A 21,066-nucleotide genomic window follows, 5' to 3' on the forward strand; every position below is an offset into this window, starting at 1 on the left:
TACTAAGACGTACTGGGTGTACCCCAATTGATGAATTAAAGACATTAGTTTTGCCTTTGGATGCTTGATGTGGCGACGCTGGCTCTGGAAACCTGCGTCTGGGCTGCGGCCGCGCCTCCTCCTCTGTTAACGTGAGACGCGCCGGAGGCTGAAAAATAGGACGAGCTCATCTTAGAGGACTTGGGCGATTTCGATTCTTACGTATCATTAAGTGTCACATCGAGACAGAAAATAGGAGCCTCGACAACCCGACATCACCACCCAAGGCAGTGGTGTTCCTGTCTGGGGTAGATGTCCTTGTTTTGTGTTCATGTGTCTTTTTTGCCTGCAGAGCTTTAAATAGAGTCACAATCCCGCTGTTAATCCGTTCTGTATCTGTATTTTTCTGTGATGTTACATGGCCTTTGGGATGTGACTGTATATTCACATGGCGGCTGTGTGACCCCGCGTCACAGTGGATGTAATACGGTTTATTTAATGGTTTGGGTGCTGTTCAGTTTCTGCCGTTCCGTAGCAGTGCAGAAGACGAACCTCTTCACACACTCCGGCAAATGGTCGGGAGCCTGTCCGCTAATCCCTTTGAGTAGGTTCCTAGAAGTAGAATTATGTGAGGGAAGACATTGGGAAAGAACCCTTCTAAGGCTGGTGATAAAAACAGATCCCAAAAGTCACGCGCATTTATATTCGCACGAGCAGGATGTGCTCCGGAGAGTACCCTCCTTACCGTGCTCAGTAGCGCTGGGATTACTGTCTTGCTGTGGTTTTAAGTCTTAAATGAGTAGGTGATAAATGGATAAACATATTCCTTTCAAAGAAATATCGGGATTCATTATGAAAGTGGTTTAATCCACTCTCAGGCAATTCAAGCGGACTTGAAAGTGATCTGTTAGTTTCACCATAAGGAAGATTTTAAATTAATATTTGATATTTAGAAGAATAAAGGGCCGCATTAGAGTTAGCATTAAAATTGTATGGAATGTAATTTTTCTGTGTGGTGGAGAAGGCCCTGCTTGTGGAGGGCTGCAGAGAGCGCCCGGACTGTGCCCGCGGGCCGGGGCCGCCTCAGGCTCGCCAGGCCCGGGAGGCCGTTGCCAGCTCCCGACGGTCTGAAGACATCCAGCACGACTCGGAATTTTAAGATCCTTGCAAAATCTGTAAATTATTCAATTTGTTGGGGGCTTTAGGCTTTAAATTAAAAATAACTCTCCCTCCCGCAGACTTAGTCATGGAACATATACAAGAAATTCGAAGTTTGAGGAGACGTTTAGAAGAATCTATTAGAACCAACGAGGAGCTCCGGGGCCAGCTGGAACGGCAGGGCCGCGAACCCGACCCAGGTAGGGGGAGCCGCCTGAGGGCGCCTCCGCGGGGCCGCCTGTGCCCGGCGCAGCAGCCCCCCGCCTCGCTGCCTGCCCGCCCGCCCGGCCGGGTGCCGCGGGCCACGGGGCAGGGACTTCCCGGTGGAGCCCCGGCTCTGAAGGAGGGCGCCTGCTGGCCGCCGCGCCCTGGCTGCTCGCTGGAGAGGAGGGCACAGCTATTTTAAAACAGAGCCATAGTCCGTCTTTTTGTCGGTCGTGGATCTTAAAAGCACATGCGCGTCAGCAGTTTGGAGAGTCTCACAGGCCGGTGGTGACAGGGTCGCAGCATTCCTGCGTAAAACCCAGTTAGGTCTGGATGGAATATTCTGTGCAGAACCTAAAAATATGTGTTTTTCCCGTAGGGAAGACATTCACATGGTGCAAAGCTTACCGTCTCCTCTGTGCCCTCCCTCCCGCCCCCCTCCCGCCCCCTCTCCTGCCCCCTCTCCTGCCCTTCCACCCCGGCCAGCCGTTGTCTTTCCACATCCCTACCGTGCTCTGTGCAAATACGAATATGGGCTCTTATTCTCTGTCTCACCCAAGAGGTCGGATACTTTACATCTGCGATTTTATCCCTTTTTGCATTGAACAATGTATTTTGGGCATCTGTCCTTATTGCTCCAGAGAGATTGTTTTCACTCCACCAAGAACGTGTCTTGAGAGCAGCTTTGTGCCCCAGGAAAAGCCTGAGTTTGCATGGATCTGGGTGTGGACCAGCTCTCTGGCTGTTAGCTTTGGGACTTCTGGGCCAGGCACCCCGCTTCGCCCAGGCTTAATTATTTTATGAAACAGACTCATCAAAACAACAACAACAACAACAACAAAAAAAAACCAGACTCATCGTGAGATCAGGGAGGCAGTGCTCTAAATAGGGCCTTGCTCTGTGCCTCACTCAGTAAGTAGTTTTCTTTGTCATTATCATGTCATTTTACTGTTTTTTAAAATTTTATCTATTCATGAGACACAGAGAGGCAGAGACACAGGCAGAGGGAGAAGCAGGCTCCACGCAGGGAGCCCGATGCGGGACTCGGTCCCAGGACTCTGGGGTCACATCCTGGGCCAAAAGCGGGTGCTCAACCACTGAGCCCCCGGGCGCCCCGCTCTTTTATTTTATATGACATTATTAGTCTAACATTGCAGAGCCCTGCAACTCGCGAGGATGCAAACATTTTTAGAGATGAAATAACTGAGTCCTAGAAAGATGTACTCAGTGGTGGCAGCTCCGGAGTCCTCGGGCCCCTGGTCCAGTCCTCCTTCCTGTGCAGCCCGTCACAGCCCTCGGCCTAGAAGGAGCTTCCCAAAGGGCTGTATGTGCTGGTGCGCTGCAGTCTGGATGCAAACCGTGGACCCACGCCCGCCTCCCCTCCCCCTCCGTCCCCTCCCCCACCCAGGTTCCTCCTCTCTCACCTCCAGGGAAATTGATTAACCTGAGTTATTAGTCCTGTCAAACACGGGCAGGAAATACATGCCTGGGCCCTTCACATCCACTTGTGGTAATGCCTGAATTAGATTCATTCTGTTTTACATTTTTCCTGGCAAATCCAATTATAGAATTATTTGGGGGCTCAAATGGCCACCAGCTACAATGGAGCTGGCAATTGCTCTGAGAGTAATTCACTGTGATGGGAAGGTTTACAAGAAGGCGTTCGTAAAGTATTACACGGGTGGGAAGACGTGCTGTTCTCACTTGTCACAGACGCTGGGAAGACCAAGGGGTTGCCCTGGGGGCAGGCTCCTCGGAGGCTGAGGCACAGCGTTGTTGAGCTGCCACCTCCCGTCAGCCTGTCGTCAGGTAGAGGAGCTGGTCCGGGTGGCCCTCGAGGGGGCCTGGCCCCTGACCTCTAGGAGGGACCGCCACGCCGCGGCCACAGCAGACTCGCTCATAGGACTGTCCCTGTTCATCCAGGTGGCTCTGCGGTCCTGTGGTTGGCTCTGGCCTACGAACGATAACAGCAGTGATCATAACAGCAGGGGTCATTGTTACTGGGCCTTGGAGACAGGGCAGTGGGGTGACGAGCCCGAGGTCCTACAGCTACTAAGAAGCCAGGGCCGTGATTCAGACCCGGGTCCCCGAGGAGACACCCGAGTCACGGGGAGAGTAGAGGACATTGTGGGGAGACGTGATGCGTGCACCATCAGCACGAGGAAGGGCGGCGCTGTGGGGATGGTGCCGCGGCGGCTTCTGGGAGGCCCGATGCCCCAGTGTCCTTACGGGGACGTTGCGTGTCACCCGTCATCAGCCATGGACCAGGACGCTCTCAGCTGCACAGAACATGTGACGACAGGGATTAGTGCTCTCTTACGTAACACGAACCAGACCCAGGTGTTGCGGGGCAGGTTTCATGGCTCAGTGCCGTGATGGCAGGGCTTGGGGTCAGTGTCCATGGTGACCGCGGTGACCCTGAGCATCATGTCCCCTCAGGATAGGCCCACAGGGTGGGAACGAAGACCGTGGGGCTGTGCCCTGTCCTTGTCCCTCCATCCGGGTGGAAGCTCTTTCCCAGAAGCCTCCAGCGGGCCCCTGTCAGGGCTCACTGACCAGAGGCGGTGCCGGGCCACGTGCTAGCTGTGCTGGAGTCGGGAGACAGCACATGGCTCTGTGGGGTGAGGAGGGCGGGGAGGGAGGCATCTGCCTGCCTCACCCAGAAGGCCGGGCGCTCCCGAGGCTGCATGTTCTCGTGCTCCGGACGCCCTCCGTGGTGCAGGCCTAGGGAGCTGAGGGGAGGTCAGGGCGGCCGGCAGGGGGCGGGGACAGCCCACGGCAGGCAGGGGCCTGCGGGTGGGGAAGCGGGTCGGTCTGTCCGTGACCTCAAGCCCCGTCTGTGGGGCTTCAGACCCTGATCTTTTTAGTGGACGCTCAGACGCGGCGGTGAACACGAGCGGTGCTGACAGGTGGAGGCGGCGTGGGGCGATCTGGGCGCAGGGCGGTCCGGGGGCGTGTGGGCCCCGACGTAGCCCGGTCGGGCCGCACTGGGGGACGTGTGAGCGGAGGTGCAGGGGGAGGTGGGTGCGCGTGCGATCGGAGCCAGGTCCTAGAGGTCCGACGTCCGGGCCTTGTGTTTGGTCAGTTGGCCGCCGCGTGGTGTTTCTGAGCAGAGTGACGCGAGCGGACTGCGTGCAGCCCCGTGGGCAGAGCGGCAGGGGGTGGCAAGGCCTGAGCGACGGGGACGGAGGACCCTGGGGCAGCGTCCGCAGCATCGGGGAGGAGGCCCTGCGGTCACGACTGCCTGCCGGGGCGGTGCTGGGGTGGCTCCAGGTTTCAGCTCGGACCAGGGGTGGTGGACGCACCGGCTGCAGGGAGGGCAGGGACGAGCCCGTCCCCCCGGAGGCCCCGGGGCAGCTAAGCAGGGGAGGGAGGCTCCTGTCACCTCTCGCACACGCACCCTCCTTTCCCCTTGGGCTCTCGTGACACCTCCTCTGGTTCACAGGAGTGATTTCCTTGCGTGTTGTGTTTCCTCCTCATTTAAAACTGTTTTCTGGAAAGTTCCTTCCATGGTGATTTGTCCACACGTCCCTATTTGTGTGTTCTTGTAGGTGCTACAAACGCTTTTGCTTATGGGTCAGAGCTGCATGATTCCCTGACATCGGAGATCTGTTTCCTGAGGAAGCAGAACCAGGCTCTCAACACGATGCTGGCCAAGGGATCCAGAGGTAGGAACCAGAGGAGCCCCCTCGGCCCAGAGCCCGCGGCCCCCCGTCTGCGGCAGGAAGGGGCGCGCGGGGGTCTGACCAGCCCAGGTCCGGGTCCTGCGGCTCTGGCTGGAGGAGGGCCCCCTGGGGCCGCGGTGAAGGTGGCCCTGACGCCTCAGTGTGGCCTGCCTGGTAGGTGCAGTGGGGGAGCGGCGGAGGTCCCCTGCTGCCAGAACCTCCTCCGGGGCTTCCCTCCCGTCAGGAAGGTTTTCCCGTATTTCTGTAGGAAGGTCCCTTCTCTTAATTCTGTCTTTTTGGAGCTTAGCCCCCAAGCGCTTTCACCTGCATTATCTCTCAGTCCTTACAGTGATTCTGAGTCCTGTTTCACGGATAAGAACCCGAGGCCTAGGGAACTGAGCTAGAAGGAGAGCTGGGACTCAGTGTCTCCCACTCTCCCTGGACGGTACGGACGCCACTTTTGGCCTAAAGGACAGAATTGAGGCTTCTGCAGACCATCACTCACACAGCAGATGTGTCAGGGCCCACGTGGACCGACACAGGAGTGAGAGGGTCTGGGTGCCGTCCCCCAGGGGAGACCCAGCCAGGAACCGGGGCGGGCCAGCCCGAGGACCCGCCCTGACCAAGGCAGGCACCCGGAGCGCAGGACCCGGGGGTGGTGTCTTGACTGGGGGGACACTCGGCTCCAAGAGCTCAGCCCAGCAGGCCAGCGGCGATGCCCGATCCCCGTGCAGGCCCTAGTGTCAGGGCTGCAGTCAGGGCTGTGGACCCAGGCGGAGTGTCTGGGAGCCTCGCGCTGAGCCCTCTACGTGGCGCGGCTCCTCACCACGACTTGTGGGGAGACAGAGGCACAGAGGACTCAGCCGAGGTCTTGGCCCCAGTGGGCAGCACGGTGCCCCCAAACACGCCACTCTGCCCCCGGGTCGCGCTCCTGACTGCCTGTCTCCAGGCCCCGGGCCTGTCTCATCCCTCAGGAGGGGCTGCCCTCCGGCTGAGGGGAGGGGCCCACCCCGCGGGGACTCCCTCGCACCCACTGCCGGAGCCGGGGGCTGTCCCGTGCCTCCGTCCGTAATTCACACCCACTGCTTGCTCTGCGACGGCAAAGTAGCCGGGTTGGCACGGCCCATCTGGTGCAGAAGATTCAACAGGCCCATTTCATCCCGGTGACGTTTAATCTGCAGCCTTGATGTTGACAGATTTATCTGCCCAAAGTGCGTAAGATAACTGGAATGCCAGGATCATCAACGCCAGGTTAAATCTCGTTCTGTTCCGTATTCTGGAGCGCTTGAGCCGAAGTGCCGCACTTGCGTAATAAGGTTGGAAAAAGCAAACGGGGTCTCTTCTCAGCGGCGCTGCTTGTGTTTGCAGATAAACAGAAGGAGAACGAAAAGTTACGGGAGTCCCTCTCCAGGAAGGCTGCGAGCCTCGAGCTCCTTCAGCGGGAGTACGCGTGCGTGAAGGGGGACAACGAGAGGCTGCAGAGCGAGGTCCGCGAGCGGGAGAGGCACACGCAGCAGCTGCTCCGGGAGGTCTGCAGCAGCCGCAGCGAGCTGAGCAGGTGGGCTCAGGCCCCTGGCGTTGGCTCAGTGAGGGGCCGATGCTGGTGTCTGCGGGGAGGTCGGGGCGGCCCCGTGAAAGCTGTGGCGTCAGGAGTCGCGGCCTGAAGGCAGTGAAGGGAGCCGGGAGCTCCTTGGGGGCGGGGTGTCCTCGGGCTGTGCGGCGCGGGGCAGGGAGGCCGGGCAGGGAGGCCTCGGCCCGGAGGGAAGGGGCCAGGGAGGAGGCTGGGCGCCCCATCCCGCCGGCCCCCGAGTCCTCTCGCGGTCGAGGAGTGCCGGGGGGCTGCAGGGAGGTCCTGCGCGAGCGCCGTGAGCGCCCCGGGTCCCCTGGCCTGAGCTCCTGGCCCGTCCCACATGTCTCCATGGTTCCTCGGTGCCAGCGTCCCCGTCGTCCTCCCAGCCCAGGCCGGTGCGCGGTTCTGCTGTTGTGCGTCGCAGGCCCCTCCTGGGCACCGCACCCCTGGCTAAGATGTGACCTTGTGAGCTTCGTGTCCTCGTGTCCGTGCCTCCGGGGGTGGAGAGCGGGCACCCGAGGGGCCGTGAGGACGACGTGTGGTAGAGACACACCTACTGGGCCCGGGGCAGCTTGGCCATGCCTGCACGTCCTGCCGCCCTCGTCGGTCTGTCCACGCTCTGAGGGTGGAGTGGCGTCAGAGTCCGTGCCCACGCGTCGCAGTTGACGTCCCCTCCCTGTGGCGCGGGCCTTTCCAGGGCGCGGGAGGAGGCCCAGCTGAGGCAGCAGCTGCTGTCCCAGAACGAGGAGCTCCTGCAGTCCCTCCGCGTGGAGCTGAAGGTGTACAAGAGGCTGGACGAGGAGCACCGCAGGCCCAGAGGTACGGGGAGCGCCGGGCCGGGGCTGCGGGGGGCTCCCCGCGTGGGCCTGCTGCTGCCGAGGGGAGGGCGGTGCGGCACTCCTCCTCCTGGCCTGGCCGCTGCTGGGCCCTGGGGCGCACCTCACACAGGCCCTCGGCCTGCGCTTCCTCTGGGGGGCCGTGGGCCCGGGGCTCTCACCGCCCCACCCCTGGCTGGGCCCATCGCCGGGTCCGCTCACCCCTCGGGCCTGGTTCTTGGACATAGAGACGCGTCTCTGGATACCTGGTCTGTAGAGTCGTGGACGTGCAGGGAGGTCAGTTATGGGGGCATCCCCCGGTCCGTGGGACGCAGCCGACCCTCGGGGACAGCTGGGTCGCTGCCTGCCCGCGTGTGCTGCTTGTTGGCCGCGGCTGGGCGGGGCGCCTGGGGCTGCCTGGGGCTGCCTGGGGCGGCCGCGGGCCCTGGTCCTCGGGCCATAGCGGATCAGAGCGCCTGGGCTGCAGGCCCTAGTGGTGCAGTCGCTCTGAGGTGTGGTAGGTCTTTTGTTTTCAAACTAATTTTCCAGATGGTTTCTCCCTATTGAAAGTTTATCTAGGAAAGGGTCACCTCACACCTTCCATTTTCTCCTCAAGTTGCTTTTCTTATTCTTGCTGTTGTGTGTTTTTAATACACTGTGGCTCTTAAAATCGGCCCCTTTCATTCTGTAATTCCAGCCCAAATAGATTTTATTACTCCTAGACATAATTTCGGGGTTTGGTGTGCAATTTGCTAGGCTTTTATGGCCAGAAGCGAAAATTAATTTCCAGCTCTTATTTAGCCTGTGGAATAGCAGCAATTAAGTCTGCCAATATTTTTGTTTTTAAAGTCAAGTTGTTATTTTAAATCGTACCTAGTTCTTAGGAAGGGGAGGTGGGGTGGTGGCGGGTTTAAAACCCTGCTGAGCTCCTTCGATGGCTGACCCTTTGGTGGCGGAAGATGTCAACGTTTCCTCCTTGCACTTGTTCCAGAGGTCGGAGCAGAGGTGTGTGGAGAAGGCTGCAGGGGGCAGGACCCTTCCAGCGACCTGCGTGGCCTCCTAACAGAGATCCAGGCTCTGCGGGGGCAGCTGGAAAAGAGCATCGAGACCAGTAGTGCGCTGCAGAGCAGGCTGGAGGAGCAGCTGGCGCTGGAGGGGAAGAGGGCTCAGGAAGCAGCCCTCACCGCGGCTCTGCAAACCCTGACCGTCCCCGAGTGGCCCCTGCACCCGGACAAGCACGGTACCGCAGCTGCCCTCCGCCCCGAGACCGCAGCCCCGCGTGTGTGTCGGCGGGACGTGCGAGCCCCTGGGTGCCCTTGGCCGACGGACATGTCCCCCCGTTGCCAGCAGGCCCGCGACGCCCGGGGAGCCAGGGCCTGGCCACTGCTCAGCTGTCAGCTGCGGCAGAGCCTTGTGATCTCCGTCCGGGGCCTCTGGGTTGAGGGAAGTGGAGCTTGGGCGCCCAGGGCCCTCCTCGCCTCCGGTCTTGCCCCCGTCCATTCAGCCTTCACTGTCACTCCACCGCTGACCATCCTCCCTCCCGCTTACTGCCTTTCAAAGGCAACCTCAGCGTCTTGCTCAGACTCTCGGTGTCTTGTAAGGATCCAAAGAGCAACCCGGGAGGTTTGAAAGCTGCGTCCGTTTTGCATTAGCTCGTGGGTTCGTGTGTAGCCCTGCAGAGGCTGTGTAGGGTGGCGGAGAAAGGACAAGGGGCTCCTCACTCCTTGGACACTTGCCTGGCACAGGGTCAGGAGTCAGGCGGCCAGTGGTCAGGCCCAGGGCCCTCGGCCGGGCCATCCTCTCTGCTCCGGGGCTGGAGGAACGACGACCCAGCGGGGCCACTGCACTTGCCCGAGGCGACACGGCAGGCGGGCGCCACAGCTGGAGCTACAAGTAGTCTTTTAGCTCCGGAGACCGGTGGTGTTCCTGGAGCAGCCCCTGACCTTGGAGCCTCAGGCACCGAGGCCATGATCCTCATACCCACAGGGCAGGGGGCCATCCAGTGGGACCGGGCGGTCCACAGACTTCGTAAATAAGTGTTGTGTAAAAGTTTGGGCTTAATCTTCACGGGATTGGGAATCGTGTCTATTGCCTTTAATTAAAAAAATTTATTTTTTTATTTTTTTTAAATTTTTATTTATTTATGATAGTCACACACACACACAGACAGAGAGAGAGAGAGAGAGAGGCAGAGACATAGGCAGAGGGAGAAGCACAGGGAGAAGCAGGCTCCATGCACCAGGAGCCCAACGTGGGATTCGATCCCGGGTCTCCAGGATCGCGCCCTGGGCCAAAGGCAGGCGCCAAACCGCTGCGCCACCCAGGGATCCCTAATTTAAAAAATTTAAAACCTTAAAGAGCACCCATTCAGTGTGCTTTAGAGCTTGTAGCGATTGGCTTATTGATCTCTCCTCGATAAGGAGTTTTTTTTTCTTAAAGATTTTTATTTATTTATTCATGAGAGACACAGGCAGAGGGAGAAGCAGGCTCCATGCAGGGAGCCCGACGTAGGACTCGATTCCAGGACCCCGGGGTCACGCCCTGGGCTGTAGGTGGTGCTAAACCGCTAAGCCACCCGGGCTGCCCACTGATACGGAGTTTTGGCAGGATGACCACTGGGTGTTATACTATATGTTGGCAAATCTAACTCTGATAAAAAAATACCAAAAAAAAAAAAAAAAAAACCAAACCAAAACAAAACAAAACAGAAGGAGTTTTAAGATTTTTCACTAGAAGATGATGTTGATGATATGAGAAAAAAAAAAAGTGAAAGAAAATCCTTCATGATTCTACAAAATGACGGCATTTTGCTTTGCATACCTCTCTTCGTTTGGCGGTCATTTGGGTTTTGGGCTGTTCTGCATCCTTTCTTTGTTTTTGCCCAATATTACATCATAAACGTTTCCCACCCTTTCACCCGGGCTTCCTGATTACTGTTTCCAGATGATCCTCAGTCACGAAACCATGGTGACTAGTAAAGTGGTCTCTGATTCGGGGCTTTAATAGGCGCCGACGTTAATATGGTTTTTGCTGTTACACGGCATTCGTTGCATGAACTCCCACTAGTGGGATCTCACAGGGTTGGAAAGGAGCCCTGTTGCCGCCTCGTGCGTGGGGTGGACGTCAAAGCGGCACCTCTGTCTGCCCCCGGGCCCCCTCAGGGCTCAGTGGAGATGGGACTGAAATTGTGGGGTGTGCTGGGGGGGGCGGGGGACCATCCAGGGGCCGGTGCCACCTGGGCAGTGGGGGGTGCTGGGGCAGCTGGAGCGCGGTGGCCACGGGACGGCCCTCACCAGCTTGAGATTTGTGCAGGGTCAGCCCCCCGGGTTGCCCACGGGGCGTCCAGGAGGGCATCCAGGGGGAGGTGTTGACAACCCACGCCGCCTCGGGGAGGAGGGAAGGTGGGCGCTCTCCCCGCGTGGCCTCTCGTCCTCCGCAGGAGGCTTTTCAGGGTTGTGTTTAGTGCGCTCGCTCCTTGGAAAGTTCTGCTCGGAGGATGGCGGGCCTGGTCCGCGCTCTGCTCCGACCCTGGGGCGGGGCCGGCTGGTCCCCTCTTGTCCCCGCCCCTCGGTCGCCTGCTCCCCCACGAGGTGTGTGCTCCCGAGGGTCACATGTACGCGCACGGTCGCGGGTCACGGTGTGCAGATCGTCTCGCGCACCTGCTCACTGGCCGTGGGTCCTGAGCTTGCGTCCGTCGTGTCACTGCCTAAACTCTGCCTCGGGTCCCTCGTCTCTCTTGCTCGGTGGCTGTGGCTGCCGCACGCTCGCTCCTCCGGCCAGAGCACAGCCCTCTGGTGACGCCGCCCCGCCTGACACCGCGGAGGGGGCTGCACAGTCCCCGGGCCTGACCGTGCCCCACGCGGGGCGTCCTGGGGGCCTCTCCTGGGTGCCTTTCATCTGCCCCTTGCCGCGCCCGCATCGCATGCCCTCCTCCCGCCCACGGCCCCCTGCAAGCGAAGCTCCCGTTGGCCTGCTGGACGCCAGGGTCCTCGCAGACAGGACACGGGCCGCTCCCCGTCTCCCCCCAGGGTCCTGCCCACGGGGTCCCAGGCCCAGTGAGGATTCGTGGGAGGGCCTGGGGGGGTGCTTTAGTGCAGTCACTTTCACTTCTCTCCAGTGCTGGCAGGAATGTTTATTTTCTGTCTCTTACTTTGCATTTTGTAGGTGGTGACAGATGCCCCGTGGCGATAGATAATTCCTGCGATCTGTTTGACTCCACCCTGGCCGTGCCACCACTGTCAGGTACGGAGCTGAAGTCTGGGTAACCAGGGCAGGGTTGGGTTTGGCAGCAGGGCCTTGAAAATTGAATGAAAGGGGGTCCCTGGTCCCAAATCAAGAGCGTGATTGGGGTTTCATGTTCTTAGCGTGTGTAGCTGGTGACGGCCTCCTCCAAGCCAGCTAATCCGTCCTCCCGGTGGTGACCTCAGCGACATCGTTGGGTCCTTGTTGCCTTAGGTGAACTGTGACCCCCTCGGTGTGGCTTTTAAGGCCCTGCAGCCTCCAGCCCCACGCCTGTGCAGCCCTGTCCCTCTGCATTCGTGTTACACCCCGGGGTCACCGCCCCGCAGGCCTGCTGCCCCCGCTCACCAGGACTGTGCGGGGCGGCGCCGTCCGTCTGCAGACCATGTCTGTCCCGTCCCATCCTCCGCGTGCAGATCCTCCTGCTGCGCCGAGTCCTCCCGAATGCACACTTCTTTGTGAAATGCCTTTCCTGAGGTCCTGGTCAGAATCGTTCCTCTGTGCCTTTGTGGATCCGAAGGTAGAAGGCAACAGGCTCCGTCTGTGTTCCGTGTCCTTCTTGCTTCCCGTGCAGCCCGGCTCGATGGTTGCTCCTCCCGGGAGGCCTGTCCTCAGCTCTCCTCCCGCACGGAGAATTGATTCCTCCTCTCTGAGCCCTGGCTCCTCTTCGTCACTGCTGTACCTTCCCCACGGTGTCTGAGTAGCCCCTGGGTCCTGGAGATCAGGGGGTCCGCAGGCAGGTGCCCCATAGGCGGTGGCTGAATTCAGTCGCTTCTGCTGTTAGATGAATAGGCCCAGGGCAGGGCCACACACAGACCCAGGTCCCGGAGTCAGGCCGCTTTCCCCTGTGACCTGCCGGCTGGCGTTAGGGCCTGAGGGCCTGTGTGGCCTCCCACCCGGCTTCGACGTTGAGGAACGCAGCTCGTCGAACACAGGACCTGACGTCTTCCCTCTCGTGTTGCAGCTTCTGAGACTCCTCCGCTGTCTGGAAATGACTCGGACTCCCTGTCCTGCCACAGTGGCGTTTCGGCCACCAGCACCTCGTGCACGTCCCACCCGGTCCCTGGCCACCGCCTGTGGGCCAACAAGAGCGGGTGCCACGTCCTGGGCCTGACCGTGGACTACGAGGCCCTGTGCCAGCAGATTGGCCACGGCCAGAAGCTCTTTGCCGAGATGGCCCTTCAGATCCAGGAGGCTCCCCGCGCTGCAAGTCCAGAGCTGGGGACCAAGGTAACCTGAGCAGCAGCTGCGGGGCCTGGGATGCCCACTGGGCCCCGTAGGTGGGAGGGCCACCGAGGGCTCGCAGAGGCGAAGGAGCGTGGGTCCCCAGTGAGGCCCTGAGAAGAGGGCCCGGGACTGCAGCCCACGGAGCTCGGCGGTCAGGTCCAGTCTGGGGCGCTGCTGTGGCGGGGTCACTTGCCGGGTCTGCGCCCCGTGTGGGTGCGACCTCTTCACCGGGGTCGCTCCTTCCTGCCTCACCCTACTGGGCTCCTCCTCGCTCTAAAGCTGCCTCTTGTCGAGGACCCGTGTGCCCTGTGCTCGACATAAACTCGTCCACTTCCTCCGAGGGTCCCCAGACTGGACCCAACCACCGAGCTTCCCTCGGTCACAATTTCTGGTCCCTTTCCCAGGTCCTTACTGAGGCCGCCTGCTTCCCGGCTCCTGATTTCACTTTTTTTTTAAATTTGTTTTACTCTATTGTAGAGGCCAGTTCTGCCTTCTATATTTCACTAGGTAATAAGCTTCAGGAGAGCAGGGGCAGCGTCTCTTCTGCTCAATATTGTGTGTTTGCTACCTAGCACCGGGCCTGGCGTGCGGTGGGTGCACACTGAGTGTTTGTTGAATGAATTAGTAAATAAGATTGCTGATCTTTTCTGATCATTATCTTTATTGTACAAAAAACCTAGGAACTGTAGCAAAGCATAAAAACATCACGTGGTGCTCTATGTGTAAAATTTTGAAACACACACGTTCTTTAGCTCATTCATAAAGCTTAATAAAAGTGACCCCGAAACATTTCATGTTTCGACTTTCAGTTAACATATCAACAGTTTTCCTGTCCCATTCCGTATTTTTCTGAAACTTTCACTGGTTGCAGTATACGCCCTCTTGTGGATGTACCACCATTTATTGACTCTTTGGCCTCTTTTTTCGGCATTTAAGGTGTGGTGAGCATCCTTGGTTAGCTCACTAGGGGCGAGTTCTGCAAGGGGAAGCACGGTCGCGGGTCGTGGACTCGTTAGGGCCCTTGGCGACGACGGCTGAGCCATTACTTTCCAAAAGTTTGTATCCCCGTTTGCAAGTGAGACCATCTCACTACACCTTATTCTTCACTGAGTACTTTTATTTATAAATGGGTTTTTCCAATTTGGTAGCTAAAAAGGGTGAGTCATTTTGTTTTATAATGATTTTGTTACTCATGAAGACCGTGCTCTTTTAATTTCTTTTTTTTTAAAATTTACGTTGCTTTCCCTTCTCTGACTCATGTTCTTGGCTTGCTCATGCCCTTGCCGTCCCCCGGTGAGGGTCTGCCTCTGCCCGCGGAGGCCGAGGGAGACCTTATGAGCCTGCGGCCTGGTGCCGGCAGTACGCAGGGCCCGTGTTGCGTCACTAGCCGTTGGCGCCGTCTGCCTTCCAGAGAGGCTCCGTGGTGCGGAGGCCGTGGGAATGGCCCTACCACGGACCCTCTTCTTGGCATAGTAAATACACTTAATGCAGGTGGTTATGAATCATGGTTATTGATTGGGCTAAAATCACCACCAAAATTCTCTCATAATCTATAATTTACCAGTCTTTAAGAACAATAAATTGGTGTCGTCTGACACCAGGCTCTCGCACAGCATGAGGACACGAGCCCTGCGGCCTGGAGATTTATGCGGCCCATTAAAGCCGGCTTGTCCATAATCTTTTTCAAGACTGCATGTAACAGCCTTCCTCTCCTGCCCCCCCCCCCTTTGTGCAGGGTCCACACTCGGTGCCCCTGCACACATTTGTCACCAGCGTGGGCACAGCCAAGCTGATCCTCGAAGAGGCCGCGAGGTTATTGACGCTTTTCTGGAGGGTTTCGCTCCCCACGAACGGCCAGTGCACGCTTCATTGTGGCCAGGTAGGTGGTGACACGTGGACTCCCAGGCTTAAGGATGCCACTGGGGCTCGTGGCTCGGTCTCCAGTCCAGGACCTGCTCATGGCGGATGTGCCCTCAGTTTGGGGAACGTGCCACGTTTGTTACGGGTGATGTGCTGCTGCAGGTGTGCGCTTGCCTGCCCCCGACACCCTGTGCCCATGGTCCCGACCGACCGTGCCCCCACTCCTAGCACGGCCTTGTTGAGGGAGCTCCTATGCACGTCTTCCACACGAGGAAGCTGAGGGTCTGGTAGTGAGGCCCGACCAAGCACCGGTATCTGAATCCAGAGTATGCTTTCATTTTATAGATTTTAAGTCTAGTTTGTCCTCGTAGGCGAGCTCATCCCCTTCCACTCTAAATCTCTTTCATTGTAGGTCCTTCTCTTGATAGCTTTCAGAGTCCTATTTGAATGGTTCTAATTTCAATCTGTTTTAACTACTTAGAAAGTTTTGTAAATTATAAAACCATTGGGATTTCCCTCCAGACTTTGGCTTGGCAGCAACTTGAACACAACTGAATTAACAGTGTTGATCCCACAGCCATCCTCATCGCCACCTTTCATGACACGAACCAGGGGCCAGCCAGGCCAGAGGCTCTCCCTGCGTCTTCGTCTGTGGGAAGCAGGTGGTGTAGTGACAGGCGAGCCGCCGCTCGGTCACCGGAGACGCCTGCCCAGAAGGCAGAGTGTGCGTGTGAAGGAAGAGTTAGAATGTTGCCTGGTGGTCTGATAAATATTTCCCCCTTCCTTTATCTAACCTATGAATTTTTGCCAAAGGCCAGCAGGAAGGCCGAGGACACTTGCATTCCCTGTCATTCCGCATCTAGCACAACCTTCTGAGAGCTCTCAGGTCTGCCGGCCGTGGCAGAGGCAACAGTGGAGCGGCTCCCTGCTCGGGAGGTTCTAATGAGCCTGTCCTGTGATTTCCCCTTGGGGTCCTGGGGAGGAAGTTCGGGGGCACCAGGCTTGGAAGAAGGTAACCAGTCATTCCACGTTTTGGCCACTTGGCGCCAGTGGGGCCACGGAGAGGAAGAGCACCGCTGGGTTCCAGACCCCCACTGGCCTTTCCTTTTGTGCTGACCCGCCGGGGTCTTTGCATCTCAGGCTTGATGCCTGCCTCTCCAGCTGCCTGCCGCCCCGCTCCCTCTCGGCTGGCGGCTTCTCCTGCCCTTTCCGGTCTCCGCTTACCTGTAACTTCAGGGCCGGAGAGGGTCCCCGATCGCTCAGTCTTAGTGCCTCTTCTGCTTCATCATGGCCCTCGTTGCAAATTACATATTTAATATCTGTTTCCGTCTGTTTTCCAGGGCGGGCCCTATTTTGTTCATATTTTTGAGTGAATTCTTATTCCCGAACAAATACTCGCCCATACGATTTTTAAAGCACAACATGTCTGAATGAAACTCAGTGTGATTGATGATTTCGTCCTCAGTACACAGTGTCGTCTGTTAAACAGAACGCAGTTCTTATTCTGTGTGTGTGTAATGAATTGCAGTCCCCTCGCTCTCCCCCACCAGCACACTAGTCCAGGGACTGGCCAGCGCTTGTGATGACTCACCCTTCTTTCCAAGTGTTTCTCATATAATTGATTATACTCACTTTAGCATCACAGAATTTTAGAGCCAGAAAAAGGACCTCAGAGTCACTCTAATACGGTTGTTGATGTACACAGACCCCCCGTGTGTGGTGTTAAATTGCCGCAAGCCACTTTTCTGTCCATGCTTGTTTCATACACTGCTTTTTTCTTAGTGTGAAATGTGTGTAAAGCAGATTTCCAAGTTTTCATTAGCAACCCCAATGGTTTTTTTTTTTTTTTTAACGTTGTAAGGTTTTTCTCTGAGTATCATCAATGTGCCTTTTGCATTTAATATACTGTCCCCTGCAGCCCCTTGGACTACTCTGCAAAGTGTGCATCATATACATTGGTTTATCTCAGAAATTTGTGGGAAGAGATACAGATGTATACACATATTTATGAAAATCTTGTTTCACTGGAAGGATAAGCAATAACAAGAAAACAGGCTACCTGTAGGGGTGGGAAGGAAGACGGTGGATGGGCAGGGGTAGATGCTAGATTTCTCTGAATAGATCTTATTCTGTAAATTGAAACTGTATAAATGTCTTAAATAATTGAAAAACAAAATGGAAGGTAGATTTCTCTGAATAGATCTTATTCCTTAAATTGAAACTGTATAAATGTTTTAAATAATTGAAAAACAAAATGGAAAAAAAAGGCAATTTCTTAAAATTGGTAGCAATTTTAAGAAAGACGCAACCTTACTATATTACATTGAAGGCATACCCACACAAAGAGGAAACATTTCAAGACTAAAACACAGTAATATGGCTATATCCCTAGTAGAAATAATCTTAAGAGCTAAAACGACTGCAAAATAATGTATTAATTGTTTTCAGTGATGATAAATGTTACTAATAATATTGTAATAAAACAAATAGCTAATTATGTTAAGGTTTTTACTCAGGGAAGATATATAAGTTGAAAAACAAAGAATTAAAAATCCTGCCATCCTTGATTTGGAAATACCAGTATCACCTGAATTTGGGATGTATTTCCTATTGAAAATATTTATTTTTAGGCTTTAAAAATGTCCACTCCAGTACCGGTGAGCACCTCTAGTGCCAAATTGTGGTTTCTAAATACCTTTTTCCTACTAATAGGAACTCAGACTCTTTGGAGACATGGTTTGATTCTAGATCTGGGGCAGGAAATGTACAATATGAGCTTAGAACATCTTTTCATCCTAGGGAAAAAGAGGGAAAAGGAAGTAAAACTTACAGATTTACAGCAGTTCTCCCATTATAGTTCCTGGGCCGGCAGCATCCATGTGAACTGGGAACTTGTTGGGAAGGTGAATTTTGGGGCCTCACCCCAGACCTACCGAATCAGAAACTCTGGGAGTGGACCTCAGCGGTCTGTTTATAGACGTCCTCTTGGTAGCCCTGAGAACCTGGATTAAAAGAAACTTAAGAGATGTATTAAATGCAAAACGTGGAGTTGATTTGGATCAGACCAGTTGTTCAAAAAAATGAAATTACAGTGTGGTCAGGGAGTCCTGTCTGCTGACGTATATGGTGATACTGAGCAATGACCTTGGTTGTTCTAGATGTGGTGATGATGTGTTTTTCTTTTTAAAGAATCTTTTCTCTAGAGCTATATACTAAAATATTCTGTGGACATGAAATGTGATTGGCTTCTGGGGTTGAGTTTAAAAATACTTTCAGGGATCCCTGGGTGGCACAGCGGTTTGGCGCCTGCCTTTGGCCCAGGGCGCGATCCTGGAGACCCGGGATCGAATCCCACATCGGGCTCCCGGTGCATGGAGCCTGCTTCTCCCTCTGCCTATGTCTCTGCCTCTCTCTCTCTCTCTGTGACTATCATAAATAAATAAAAATTAAAAAAAAAATTTTAAAAATACTTTCAGGGTACAGATGGGCCGGTTTAGGGACATAGATGAAGCAGGTTTGTCTGTGATTTGCTAATGACTGAGGCTGGGTGGGCATCTGGCAGTTCATTATCCCATTCTTTCGACTTTTGTGAATGTTTGAGATTTTTTTCCTGATAAAAAAGAAAAAACAGGGGCGCCTGGGTGGCTCAGTCGGTTAAGCGCCTGCCTTGGGCTCAGGTCATGGTCCCGGGGTCCTGGGATCAAGCCCCACCTTGGGCTCCCTGCTCGGTGGAGACCCCCCCACCCCCAACGCCCTGGGGTTTCTCTCAAAGTCTTTAAAAAAATAGTGAAAGAGAAAGAAAAGCCCAACAACTAGAAAAGCCAGCTGTGGGAGTCAGGCCCAACAGCCCTGGGCTAGGTGGTGGCCTCCTGGGAGGGGGGCGGCTCCCAGCTCTGGGCAGGGGCCGTTGCTGTGTGGAGCTCCCTGGGCATCTCCTCTGGTCCCTCACGGGCGCCTTCAGAGAGGAGGCGTTACCCTTTTCCAGACGTAAGAACTGAAACTCATCACAGCTGGAGGTGGCCGAGCTGGGTCTTCACGCCCTGTTGTTTTTACCGCCGTGCATTTGTCCTGCAAAAACGAAGATTTAGGTTCAGAGGAACAGCAGACACACAGAATTACAATTCCTCATTTCAAGTGCCGGATAGAAGAGGGACAGAGGGTTTGGGGGAGTGCAGACGAGAATTAACCTACCGGTTGGCAGAGCGTCTCCCGGCACCTGCTGTGTGCCCGGTGCTGCTGGTCGGAGGGAACCACTGAGTCTCGGGAGTAGAAGGAAAAAGGAAAATGGTTAGTTACTGTTCACCGTGAGGCGGGGTGGGCCGTGGTGCGTGGAGGACTGGGCGTGGCGAATGCCCCGAGGCTCCTGGTGGCCCGGATCTCAAGGACGCTTCCTGGAGGGGGCTGGGGGTAGCCAGGCCGGAGTAGGAAACCAGGGTCGGTGTCAGGCATCACAGCTGTGCGGCTCCCTCTGGAGGGCCGGGGTCGGGGATGGTCCCGGGTCACAGCGTGGAGGATGACTGCCCCGAACGTGAGGCCCGGGAAGCCCTTAGCGTGAGGAGCGGAATCCGGGATCTGCTGTGGAGGAACCGTCGGCCTCCCTGGGCTGCCGCCGTTCGGTGATCCTGACAGTAGGTCAAAGCAGGGAGTCGGGACGACACGCGCCGTACACATCGTGGATCGCCTGAAAACAATCAGACGTACGCTCGTTAGACGTGGGGCCAGGGCCTTCCCTTTGCCTGCGGGCCTGCTGACGAGGCTCTCGCGCCCCCTGGCCTCCGTGAACTACGTCCATGATGTACGTCTGCCACTTCGCTTTCTGTTTCTTTAAGACGAAGACAAAACGCAGACACTCGTGAAGCAAGTCGAACGCGGAATTCTTCGAGACTCCGTTCCTCCCACACCTTACGGTTGATTCACCCACACCTAATTTGCCAGAAATGTGGTTTTCGGTGACTTTATCAAGTCTTTCTTGAGGCATGTGCTAGTTTTCATACAGCCAGTTCTCCCTCCACGTCCACATGTCAGGGTTACTTCATCCTTCGTGAACCCCATAACCGACCGCAGGACCACTGCCGTGCACAAGTTTGGGAGCAGTACCGTGGGGTCCTCGGAGGTCGGCGCCCGGCATCTCCCCCCTGAGGAGCAGAGGCAAACCCTGTCGCCCAGCGGAGCCTGTGCCGGCGGCTCTTACGCCCGGGGTGGGGGTGTCAGGAGAAAGGACCGTCCTTGACTCTGAACGGGTCCGCGGGGGCTGCTTGGGGGGCCCTGGGGCGTGCGCAGTTCACGTGAGAGGCCTGGGAACTCTGGCCGCCCCTCCCCGCTCCCCGCACGCTCCCCGCACCTCTGGAGGACCCGAGCTCTCCCGAGGATCATACTCTCCTAATCATGCTTCTATGTTCTCTTTTTTTTTTTTTTTAAATTCACCATTAAAAAGTTTTGTTTTAATGAGCATTATAGTTTTGTTTAAAAAGCACACAATCTTGATAAAATTCTAAGGTTGGAAGATAAAACTTCCACATTGCATCTCAGAGATAAATCACTAATGAACATTTTGATGCCTCTTTGTCCTCACGTTTTTTGGACGTCACACACGCATCTGTGGATATTAGATCTTCGTAGCCAGTTTTAAGAAACAGGAATGCCTGGATACAGTAGCAGTTCTGGGCTCTTTTTGTCACTAATTATGACCATCTTTCAACGTCAAATAGAGTTCTACAACATCATTTTTTTTTTTTTTTTTACAAGACTTCATTCGAGAGAGCGCGTGTGCGCAGGTGTGCAGAGGCAGGGGAGGGGCAGACGGAGAAGCGGGGTCCCCGCTGAGCGGACAGCCTGCCGACCCGGGGCTCGACCCCAGGGCCCCGGGATCCTGACCCGAGCCGAAGGCAGACCCTAACCGACTGGGCCCCCCAGGCGCTCCCTCCGCATCATTTATAGCAGCTGGGAAGTTACGCCTTTGGGTGTAAGGACCGTGACGCACTGACGCAGACCCCTGCTGCCACGAAGCAGGTGGTTGGTTGGCCCCGACGGTGAACGGTGCCGGGCACATCCCGGGACGTGGGCGTCTTCTGGCACCTGAGCTGCTGTAGGCGGGTGCCCCCAGGGCAGGGCTGCGGATGGGGGGCCAGCGTGGCAGGTGCTGCCGGGCAGGGCGCCGGGGCCTGTGCCGTCCTGGTTCCCCAGCGCTCCCGACGGCGCGGGTCCTGCAGGTCGGGGCGCGGGAGCCGGGCCCTGCTTGTCGTTCAGGGGCCGCTCTTGCCGAGGGGGAGCGTCTTTTTGTATGTGTCTTAATTCTTTCCCACGTGATAGGATGTTTTGTATTCTCTGCTCATTTTTCCAATTCCTTTTC

General features: G+C 56.3%; 1 protein-coding gene across 6 annotated transcripts in view; it reads left to right on the forward strand.

The window, feature by feature from the left end:
* The window catches only part of CDK5RAP2 (CDK5 regulatory subunit associated protein 2), a 158,278-nt gene that overhangs the window by 132,444 nt on the left and 4,768 nt on the right, over nucleotides 1-21,066 (forward strand). For 5 of the 6 annotated variants that reach the window (XM_041762766.1, XM_041762769.1, XM_041762767.1 and 2 more), the window contains 8 exons: nucleotides 1,218-1,337; nucleotides 4,893-5,009; nucleotides 6,375-6,564; nucleotides 7,274-7,395; nucleotides 8,383-8,631; nucleotides 11,556-11,633; nucleotides 12,595-12,860; nucleotides 14,593-14,736. In XM_041762766.1, coding sequence (XP_041618700.1) covers nucleotides 1,218-1,337; nucleotides 4,893-5,009; nucleotides 6,375-6,564; nucleotides 7,274-7,395; nucleotides 8,383-8,631; nucleotides 11,556-11,633; nucleotides 12,595-12,860; nucleotides 14,593-14,736 — 1,286 coding nt within the window. The remainder of the gene's footprint in view (nucleotides 1-1,217; nucleotides 1,338-4,892; nucleotides 5,010-6,374; nucleotides 6,565-7,273; nucleotides 7,396-8,382; nucleotides 8,632-11,555; nucleotides 11,634-12,594; nucleotides 12,861-14,592; nucleotides 14,737-21,066) is intronic. The other variant, XM_041762768.1, reaches the window with a different exon arrangement.

Source organism: Vulpes lagopus, chromosome 7 (genome assembly GCF_018345385.1).
Source record: "Vulpes lagopus strain Blue_001 chromosome 7, ASM1834538v1, whole genome shotgun sequence".
In the NCBI taxonomy this organism is placed as follows: domain Eukaryota; kingdom Metazoa; phylum Chordata; class Mammalia; order Carnivora; family Canidae; genus Vulpes; species Vulpes lagopus.